The sequence below is a fragment of the Chrysochloris asiatica genome, unplaced genomic scaffold, assembly GCF_000296735.1.
Source record: "Chrysochloris asiatica unplaced genomic scaffold, ChrAsi1.0 scaffold00325, whole genome shotgun sequence".
NCBI classification, from domain to species: domain Eukaryota; kingdom Metazoa; phylum Chordata; class Mammalia; order Afrosoricida; family Chrysochloridae; genus Chrysochloris; species Chrysochloris asiatica.
The window spans coordinates 2128756-2140296 of NW_006408843.1; the positions used below are offsets into that span (position 1 = coordinate 2128756).

The window sequence follows — 11541 nt, forward strand, 5'->3', positions numbered from 1 at the left end:
TTCCTTTTTTTTGGCAACTTCCAATTTTCCAAGATTCATACTTCATACATTCTATGTTCTGATTATTAGTAGACGTTTGCCCCATAAGCAAATGAAGGCACTGAAAGCTTTTCTTCATTCTTTTTATCATGCTCAAGTCTACTTTGAGGAGACAGCTCTTCCCCAGTAGTATTTTGAGTGCTTTTCAACCTTAGAAGCTTATATTCTGGCACTATATCTGACAATATTCTGGTGCTAGTCTTCAAATTTCAATATTCCATATTCAGTATTCTGGCACAGATAGTGTTGCACTGATAGTCATAAGTTTTCCAGTGACTATCCATTCAGAAGTAGTCTGTCTCTCCTTCTTCCTACTCTTAGTGTAGAAGCTCAGCTAAACCCTGTCCACCATGGATGCACTTGGTTGGTATTTAAAATGTCACTGGCATAGCTTTCTGCATCACAGCAACAGGCAAGTCACCACAGTATGAAAAGCTGACAGACTAGTGGTATCTGTAACAACTAATAAACACTGTTGATGTAGCAATAACATAGCCACAGAAATATGTAAGTGTAAATACGTAATTGACTGATAAAAGTTTTTTTTCCAAGACAAGCTATTGGCTAGATTTGGCTCATGGGATGTAGTTTGCTAACCTCTGGACTAAATGAAGAGCAACAGCATTTGAGTCTTTGAATCCTACAGATGGAAAAGAGAGAGTGGGAGGATGCACAGTCTTTAGTCAGGCCCTGGTCCTGCATTGAGTAATATTATAATTGGGTCTTCTCTCAAAGCAAACCCTGAGACAAAGATTTAGGTGTAAGTAGTTTACTTGGGTAAACTCAATATTATCAGTCCATGGCCATGGCCTTACTGTGGAACAGGACACCAATTGCTCATAGGTACGTTCAAGCTGAAGCAGAAGAATATTAAAACAAGTTCATATGAATCAAAATGTGGCTTTTGGTAAATTCCACCCAAATTTAGAAACTATGTCAAGAATAGATTTGATGCATTAAATACTAATAATCAAAGGCTACTCAAATTGTGGGAATGACATCAAGAACATCATACGTGAAGAAAGCAAAAGGTCATAAAAAAGACAGGAAGAAAGAAAAGGTCAAAATGGATGTCAGAAGAGACTCTGGAACTTTCTCTTGAGTGCAGAGAAGCTAAAGCAAATGAAATAAATGAGGAAGCAAAAGGATTGAATAGAAAATTTCAAAGGGCAGCTTCAGAAAACAAAGTGAAGTATTATAAAGAAATGTACAAAGACCTGGAGTTAGAAAATCAAAAGGGAAGAGCATGTTCATCATTTTCAAGCTGAAAGAACTGAAGAAAAACTTCAAACCTCGACTTACAATATTGAAGGATTATATGGGCAAAAATAATTAATGATGCAGAAATCATAAAAAAGGGTGGAAGGAATACACAGAGTTACTGTACCAAAAAGATATGGTTGATGTTCAACCATATTAAGAGGTTGTTGTTGTTGTTGTTAGGTGTCATTGAGTCGGTACCAACTCATAGTGACCTTACGCACAGCAAAACAAAACACTTCCCGATCCTGGGCTAACCTCACTGCAGTTGCCACGGTTGAGTCCATCAATGCTCCCACTTTGCCAATCCACCTCATTGGGGGTCTTCCTCTTTTTCTCTGACCCTCCACCTTACCAAACAACTTGTCCCTCCTGACAAGATGTCCGAAGTATGAGAGATGAAGTTTGGCCATCTTGGCCTACAAGGAGCACTCTGGATTCACTTCTTCCAAAATGGATCTGTTGGTTCTTTTGGCAGCTCATTGGCACTTTCAATATTCTCCTCCAACACCATAACTCAAAAGCATCAATTCTTCTACGGTCTTCCTTATTCACTGTACAGTTTTTGCATGCATATGAAGTTATTGTAAATACCATGGTGTGGTTCAGGTGTACCTTAGTCCTCAAGCTGACATCTTTGCTATTCAACACTTAAAACGATCTTGTGCAGCAGATTTGCATAATGCAATACTTCATTTGATTTCTTGACTGCTGCTTCCGTGAGTGTTGCTAGTTGATCCAAGAAGAATGAAGCCCTTGACAACTTCAATCTTTTCTCTGTTGATAAGAATGTTGTTTATTGGTCCAGTGATGAGGATTTTTGTTTTGTTTACATTGAGATGTAATCCATACTTAAGGCTATGTTCTTTGATCTTCATCAGTAAATATTTTAAGTCCTCTTCACTTTCAGCAAGCAAGGTTGTATCATCTGCATATCGCAGGTTGTTAATGAGTCTTCCTACAATCCTGATGTCACGTTTTTCTTTGTATAACCCAGTTTCTCAGATTATTTGCTCAGCATACAGATTGAATAAATATGGTGAAAGAATACAACCTTGTTGCACAGCTTTCTTAATTCTAAAACATTCAGTGTTCCTGTGTTCTGTTTGAACAACTGCCTATATTAAGAGGTAGCATATGATAAAGAGCTGATGGTAATGAAGGAAGAATTCCAACTTTCACTGAAGGCATTATGGAAAAACAAGTATTCAGGAATAGATATGATACAAATTGAAATGCTTCAACAAATGGTTACAATACTGGGGGTACCCCCTTGTCGATGACAAGAAATTTGGAAGACAGCTACCTGGCCAACTGACTGGAGATATCCATATTGTCCACCCAACAGAAATGTGCAAATTATCAAACAACATCATTAATATCATAACACAAGCAAAATTTTGCTGAAGATAATTACAAAATGGTTGCAGCAGCAAATTGACAAGGAACTTCTAGAAATTCAAGCTGAATTCAGAAAAGGACATGAAAGAATGGGTATAAATGCTGATATCAGATGGATTTTGGATGAAAGCAGAGAATAACAGAAACGTATTTACCTATGTTTCATTGTCTATGCAAAGCCAACTGACTGTGTGGATCATAACATATAAGGATAATATTGTGAAGAATGGGAATTCCATAACAATTATACTCATGAGTTGAAGACCAAAGATGTAAGCTTGAGGACTAAGGTGTGCCTGACCCAAGTCATGGTATATTCAATAACCTCATATGAATGCGAAAATTGGGCAGTGAATAAGGAAGACCATAGAAGAATTGATGCATTTGAGTTATGATCTTGGAGAAGAATATTAAAAGTGCCATGGACTGCCAAAAGACCAAACAAATCTGTGTTGGAAGAAGTACTGCCAGAATTTCTGTACTTCTTCTAGCTATGATGGCCAGACTTCATCTCTTATACTTCAGACATATTGTCAGGAGGGACCAGTCACTGATAATATTTGGTAAAGTGGAAGACTGGAGAAAAAGAAGAAGACTTCTAACGAGATGGATTGGCACAGTGGTGGTAGTGATAGGCTCAGGCATAGTGACTGTGAGGTTGGCGCAGAACCAGGCAGTGTTTCATTCTGTTGTGCATAGGATCACTATGAATAGTATTTACTCGATGGCACCTAACAACAACAAAAGTGCTTCCTCAATGATTCCCAGGGCATTTCCTTCCCAGTTCGTCTATCCCCACTGCCCAGGTCAATGATGATCCCTAGGCCCCACAATTCTCTCCATCAGAGAGAGACATAGGAAGGCAACACACTACTAAAATTGTCTGCAGGTGACCTCTGAGGCCAGCCCAGGAATCTGGGTGGAACCAGAGTATTGTCTGCTAAAAGTACTACCTTAAGCCTCTTACTGTTCACTCACTTCCTCTTCAGGGGAAGGACTCTGAATGGGCTCACTTACGTCTTCAAAGAAAGTTCTTGTTTGTAGGACTATTTCTTTGAAGTAGAAGCTCACATCTCGGTCTGTGAGTAGCTCCAGGATCTTTCTCAAAGCCTTCAAGCTTTCACAGACGACTTCGGTGCGGGCGAGGTGATACAAGCCTCTGATGATAGATTCTAACATTATCTGCTTATGCTTCTTCACCTATTTTGAAACAAGGTATCTTAATATCCAAAGTTGTGCTATGCATTCTGGTATAGGGTAGGAGTTCCCAAACTAGGCGATGGAAATTCTGTTAGAGTCATGTTTACTTCAGCCCAGCAGCCACCACTTTAGCAGTTTGTTTGAGCTTACACTTAATCTCTATGAAACTGCTTTCTGTAGTTTATAAATAATTGTTTCAAATCTCTACTTAAATGAATGATTTCCTTATGAACTTCTTTTACCTTATGAGGGGCTCCAAAAGCTGTATTACCAAGACCTCGTATGGCCATTTGCCTCAGAGTGGAATTGGAGTCCCAGGCACTCTGATCCATCAAGATCAGCACATCACGTAGATTTCCGTGCTTCCAAAGGATGGGTTCCTTCATGAGCTGAAATCAACAAACTCCTCCACTTTAGTTAAGGGAGTGCCCTCCCTTCAGGAGAGTGCCAAAGGAATCAATTATTACAATTAGAGAGCAGGGGAAGAAGGCCTTGGGTGAATTAGCAAGTTTGGCAGAAGCTTAGTGCTAGGTGTGAGCAGCCTGTAGCTCAAGGTTATTTGGGGATGCAGACCACAAATCTTACACATGTTTCTAGTATGTTTCTAGTCTAGATGGGCCGATGGGACAGGGGAAATAAGAATCTCTGATGATGTTTCTTTTTTGGATAAGTTGGGATAGTCTCTATACTAGAGTTTGAAGGGTTAATAATAAAATTGTCACTCTTTGAATTTCCCTTTCCCAGATCGAGTCTATACCCATCTCTGTCCTGGAAGGTTGATTTCTGCAGACCAGAAGGCAGGAAGAGATCAAGGTGCACTCTTCTTCTTTTTTCCTTCCTGCTTTGATGCTGTATTTCTGGCAGCAGATGGTTCCCTCCACTACAAAAGCTCCCCTAGAACTTCCTTTCTTCCATAACTCCAGCTCTCATAGAATTCTTAACCCTGAGAGAACTACCCTAAGAGATTGAGAGAGCCTGGTATGATGTCTCTTGCCTCAGAGAAGAACGCAGTGCCAGTTATCCGGTAGTTCTCTGAAGAAGATGTGAGAGACAGGAACAGATGGTCCATGATGTCCAGTATGATTCCATGTTGCCACACTGCCATGCTCCTAGAAAACACAAGGCTCTAATTTTAGCAGAGACTTTCCCCCTAAATAATGGAAGAACTCCTAGTTTATTTACCCACCACACAAATAAATGATCTAAAAGGGAATGCTCAATGGAAAAACATCAATATTGAAAATTATCTATCTAAGTGCCCAATTTAAATGTAACTTGGCTACAGATGTTCACTTATATCACTTTTCTTTTGGGGGTGGGGGTGGGGGAAGAGGATGGCAACTCTTCCCATCTATTCTCACTCCTCTTTACCCTAATTATTCTTTCTCCCTTAGTTATTCTTCCTTATGTTTCTCCTTTAGGAGCATGGTGGCTCTGTAGGATAAGCACTGCACTGCAAGCCACAAGGTTGTTGGTTAGAGGTCAATCAGCCACTATGCAGGACAAAGATGCAGCTTTTTGCTTCCATAAAGATTTACAGCCTTAGAAACCCTACACAGGGTCATTCTAATTTGCAATCAACTCAACAGCACTTAACAATAACATGTCTCTCCCCATATATGTCTGAGAAGAGTCCATTACTCTCTCTGAAATAGACTGTATTGAGTTTTTACTTTTTTTGTTTTCCTCCTTTGGATCTGGTTCTAGAATATATGCCTATTACCTTGCCAGTGCACATACTCCTAGGTGGTGGGTACCAGAACTGCTGAGGAGAGACCATAAGTTGTCCCCTTCATCAGATTCTTTCGCAAGGCCTTCTTTCATAGCTTGGGCTTGCACACACTTCAGGGTTATGGTTGAGAGTCTGAAGGAGACAGCCAATATCACAATATAAGGGAATTATGAATTACCCAGTTCACTCTTTCTGCTCTTCAAGTGCTTCCCAGCTCTGAATTAATGAATGCTGTGCAAGAAAGAACATAGGCAACCTGACTTCACAATTTAGTCTTAGGGTTAGAGGGGAGTCCAGATGACTGGAATAAAAAAATAATGCCACCATATCTTGTCAATTCATCATGAAAAAATAAAGCCTTAAGGAGCTCTGATAGCGTAGTGATTACAAATTGGGCTGCAAACCACAAGGTCAGCAGTTCGAAACTACCAGCTGTTCCACGGGAGAAAGATGAGGCTTTCTGCTCCCCTAAAGATTTACAACCTCGGAAACCCTGCACAGGAGTGCTATGAGTTGGAACTGACTCCACAGCACATAACAACAGCAACAACAAAAGGATAGAAAGTCCAAAGTACTAATGATTTCATTAATTTTAAAACAATTTTTTTTACACTGTAGCAGCTCTGAAATCAGGGTGTATGCTACAATGGAGTGGGTTACAATTGTTTTTGGCCAGAACACAGTTGTGACATAGTTGCCATTGCCTGGCAAGGCACAGCTTTTGATGTGAGATTCTTTATATTGTCATTTTAGTAAAGTTATATGAACTGTTGGAACTATGTATGTTGAGTCTACCTGATGCTTAAAAGGTCTTAAATAAGATCACACTATTGGACCTTGGAATGAAAAGTTATGCAAAAGGATAAAAGAACAGAGCAATGTTATATAGGATCCAAACCTACATCTACTATTTCTAAAAGAACTCCTTTGATAAATATAAAACAAAAATTTCAAATTATAAGAAAACATTGGTTTGTGACTGAGTTGGGAGTCTTTTGTTCCATTCTTAATGGCACACAAACTGATGTCTTCGATTTGATAAGGTCTCAGTGAAACATGGGATTTGTCTTTATTGTTCTTTGTTCACGGGTAGCCTTGAATTTCACAGAAATTCAGGTTTTCTGTGGTCTCATTGAAAAAAAAAAGTGAAAGGAAATGCAATGAGTTCTCTAGGGAAGAAATATAGCCACTTTATTACTTATTTGGTTGTCCTCAGCAACTCTATTGGGTACGGACTCAGAGGAAACAAATAGACATAAAAGTCTGGTATCAAAGTCTTAGGGGAAGTAGAATAGTTTTATTTCTTCCTGGGAAGTTGATGCCATACTGGAGTCCCTAGTGGCACAAACAGGTAAGTACTTGATGACTAGCTGAAAGATTGATTAGTGGTTTGAATCTACCCAGAGGCACACTGGAAGACAGGCCTTGTTATTTGCTTCTGAAAGGTCACAGTCTTAAAAATCCCATGGAGCAGGTCTACTGTCTACACATGGAGTTCCCAGGAGTTGGAATTGACTTCATGTCATCTGTAACAACAACAGCACGAGATGCCATGACAGAGGGTGCTGGCCTTGCCTCTCATACCCCCTTCATGAAGTCTGGATTCAGGGCATTTGTGAAAGGCTCTTTGACAGTGGTGATTTACCTGCAGGGGTCTGCAACCTGCTGCATCTCTCCCTGCTTCATAACTTGCCGTCTCCAGCTCAAGGCGGTAGTGGGCATATTTTGTCCCAGTGCACAGCTAACAAGCTTCAAGAGGAGGGTGAAGAGTTCTGGGTATAGGCCTGAGACAGGGGTGCCTGTTGATACCACTTCATGCATAGCACAGGCCACCTGAGGGGAGAAAGGACCTCCTAGTCAACTGGGTTCCTGTCTTTCAAGGACATCTTCTCCTTGGGCTGATTTCCAAGTTTGTTTTCTTTCCAAACCATTGTTCTCCAAGTTGGACATGCTCAATATAAAAACATAAAAGAAAGGAGAGCAGTTATTTTTCTGGAAATTTCTCAACTCAGACTTTACTTATTTCTCAGAACTTTCATGCTGATGACTCCAAACCCCAGGTGACAACATTTATGTAAAATGTAATGTTTCCCAACATTGGGGTTTTTCAACAAAAAAATGGGTGCTTTGGATATCTTGCAGACTCATTTTGAAGTACAAATATATAGATTTTCTTTGGTTTGCTGAGAATTTTACATCTAAAAATGATCAGCCACAGGCAAAATTAGCTGCCATTTTGCAATATTTATCCAATACAAACTGGAGTTGAGTTAAAATCATAGTATGAAGAGGGACAGAGCATGATTAATGCTACTTCACAAAGTCCCAGGTGGGAACATATCATGGACTAAGACACCATTCTAGGAATGTGATGGGTTGTCCAACTCACTGAAATTGATTCCATTGTGATCATTTCATCTTCTAACTCATTCTCCAGTTTGTCTATTAAGGCTCGCAAGAGTTTACCACTGGAGGCTGGGTTCTCAGCCAGTGACTTCCACAGTGTCTTTGTGTCCCTAGGATAACAAGGCAAGAAATTAATGAGTCATAAGTCTTTGGAATTTGAACCTTACCATTTGACTCATACTGAAACCATACTAAAATTAATCCAAATTGCAAAGGCAGGTGAACAAACTGTTAAAATTGGGGACAATAGAGATGTTTTATTTAAAAATCCAACATCATGATCTTGAGTTACTGAGTTTTTTTAAAGGCAGAAACTGCATGAAGGAACATTCTGGGCAACAAGAAAAAGGCAAATAGTCACTTCCTAATCACTCATTTTGCAAGTAAAATTTTGCTAAAGATCATGCAAAATGGTTGTAACCATACATTGACAGAGAAATTCCAGAGGTTCAAGCCAGATTCAGAAGAGGATATCATTGCTGACATCAGATGGATCTTGGTTGAAAGCTAAGAACACCAGAAAGATGTTTACCTCTGCTTTATTGTCTACGAAAATACTTTTGATTGTTTAGATCATGACATCCTATCGACAACATTGCAAAGAATGAATATTCTGGAACACTTAACTGTGTTCATGAGCAACCTGTACATAGACTAAGTGTCAGCTGTTCAAACTGAACAAGGGAATGACGAATGGTTTAAAATTAGGAAAGGTGTGCACCAGAGTTGTATTCTTTCATCATACTTATTCAATCCATACTTGAATATGCTAGCACATAAAACTAAGAAGAGAGATTATATGAAGAAAAATGTGGCATCAGGATTAGAGGAAGAATCATTAACAATCTGTAATATGCAGATGATACAACCTTGCTGGCTGAAAGCAAAGAGATCACAGCCTTCAGTATGGGTTGCATCTCAATATAAAGAAATAAAAATCCTCACCACTGGACAACCATATAAATGGAGAAAAGATTGAAGTTGTCAAAGACTTCATTTTACTTGTATCAACCGTCAGCACTCATGGAAGCAGCAGTCATGAAATCGAACAATAGTTTGCATTAGGCAAATCTGCTGCACGTGACCTGTCTAAAATATTCAAGGACAAAGATTTCAGTTTGAGGACTAAGGTGATCCTAATCCAAACCATGGTGTTTTCAATAACCTCATATGGATGTGAAAGTTGGACAGTGAATAAGGAAGATCACAGAAGAATTGATGCTTTTGAGTTATGGTGTTGGAGGAGAATATTGAAAGTGCCATGGGCTGCCGAAAGAACAAACAGATCTGTGTTGGAAGTACAAGAAGAATGTTCCTTGGAAGTCATCATGGCCAAGTTCGTCTCTCATACTTCAGGCATATTATCTGGAGAAGGATATCAAGTTTGGTAAAGTAGAGGGTCAGAGAAATGAAAAAGACCCCCAGTGGGATGGATTTATACAGTGTCTGCAGCAATGGCTCAAATGTAGCAACGATTGTGAGGTTGGTGCAGGACCAGGCAGGGTTTCATTCTGTTGTGCATTGGGTTATTATGCAGCGGTACTGACTCATTGGCACCTAACAACAACAATTACGCAATTATTCCTACCGTCTTCTTCTCCCCCACCAAAGGAATCTTTTTACCGTGAAATCTGTGAGAAGTGAAATTCAATGGGATTGTTTTATTTTTATAGTTCTAGAAAGTTTTCCACCTTTGACATGGTACAGTCTTACCCCTTTTGAAAATACCTGTTTTAATGGAAAATATTTGAGTTTTCCATCTCTGACATTCCACCTTACACAGGTTCCTGCTTTCTCAGGTTTTGCTATATTATTCATGGAAGGTATATCTGAAAACCACTTGGGAAAATATTGCATGTGATTCAATTACCAATATTAAAATTATTATTAAGGTGAGACTTAAAAACAAACAAACTTATTATTCTGAATTTAGTGCAGGTTTATGGAGCAAGATCATCAGTTTTAAATTCAACAGACCATACACTTCATGTAATCTCAAAGAGTGCAATGCCCCCCAATGTAACAAAACTTATCATACTTCCTCCGTGTGTTTGTTTTTTCCTGTCTTCTTCTTTTCCAACCATTCTGAATTTTGTCCTTGAGTCAATAATGCCCTTTTGATATCAAATGGTTGACTATTCTATGGTGTGCATACCTCACTAGTGTTGTTGTTCCCCATATACCTACCTATTGCTTCATTGAAAATTGAGCCACAGGACTGAGTTTCATTCTATACCTGAAGGGTTACCAATGGTCATAGCCTCAGGATTCCATCTGTCTCAGTATGACCAATAAGCCTGGTCTTATTTATATATTTTTGAGATTTATTCCACATTTTGTTCCACTCAGTCCAGGACCTTCTAATGCAACCCCTTTTAGAGCAGTCGATAGTGGGAGAAGGGGACCATCTAGTTCTTCTGGTCTTAGAGTTGTGGAGACTGATGTTCACTTGGTTTATTAGTCCACCGTGTAAATTACTTCCAAGCATCTGCTATTTTCATCACTCTTCTCTCCTCTGGACCAGGAGAGACCAATAATTGCACCTTAGATGAATGTTTATGAGCTTTTAGGACACCAGTTACTACTCACCAAAGTAGGATGTAGAATAATGTCTTTGGGGATGATGTTATGTCAATTGAATCTGGTGTCACCAAAGAGTATGATTCTGAGTCCCTATGCCCAGATACTCATTTCCAAGATGAAATGTTATGAACCCTTAATTTTTGCTGGCTTTTCTTCAAATAACAAACCTAATGCCTGTCAGACTGGTTTGTCAGTTTGTCCTACTGTGGTGGCTTGCATATTGTGATTCTGGAAACTATGTAATGGGTATTTCAAATACCAGCAGGGTCACCTTGTACAGTTTTCAGGTGTACAATTTTCATATGGGCTTCTAGACTAAGACAGACTAGGAAGAAGGAGAGATGGACTACTTCCAAATATTTAGCCACTGAAAACCTTATGAATAACAGGGAAACACTGTCAGATAGGACCACAATATGGAACATTGGAACATGATGAAAAGTACCAGAATATTATCAGATATAGTGCCAGAAGATGAGCTGTTCAGGCTGGAAGGCACTCTAAATAAATTGAAAGACCTGCATCCTCAAATTAGAGTTGACCATGATGGTGCAAATGGAGTAAAGCGTTCAGGACCTTAATTTGTTAATGGAGCACAGCTCAAAACGAAGGCACAGCTATAGACAGTGATGAGTAATTAGAACATGGAATATACTAAGTATTAATATAGTAAAATTGGAAATTGTTAAAAATGAAATGGAATGCATAAACATTGATATGCTAGGTATTAGTGAGCTGAAATGGACTAGTATTGGCCATTTTTAATCTGACAATCACATGGTTTACTATGCCAGGAATGACAAATTGAAGAGGAATGTCTACTAATTAATCATCAAAGAGATAATTTCAAGCTCTATCTTGAAGTATAACGCTGTCTATGATAGGACAATCTCTTTGATACCCCATGAGAGTAAAGTTTT

At 39.1% G+C, this 11541-nt stretch overlaps 1 protein-coding gene across 1 annotated transcript in view; it reads right to left on the reverse strand.

Annotated features, from left to right (window-relative positions):
- The window catches only part of MROH2B (maestro heat-like repeat family member 2B), a 117280-nt gene that overhangs the window by 27486 nt on the left and 78253 nt on the right, over positions 1–11541 (reverse strand). The window contains exons 22-27 of the mRNA XM_006875399.1: positions 8022–8148; positions 7278–7465; positions 5624–5764; positions 4895–5009; positions 4143–4289; positions 3718–3900 (exon numbers count right to left, since the gene is read on the reverse strand). Of these exons, the coding sequence (XP_006875461.1) occupies positions 3718–3900; positions 4143–4289; positions 4895–5009; positions 5624–5764; positions 7278–7465; positions 8022–8148 (901 nt within the window). The remainder of the gene's footprint in view (positions 1–3717; positions 3901–4142; positions 4290–4894; positions 5010–5623; positions 5765–7277; positions 7466–8021; positions 8149–11541) is intronic.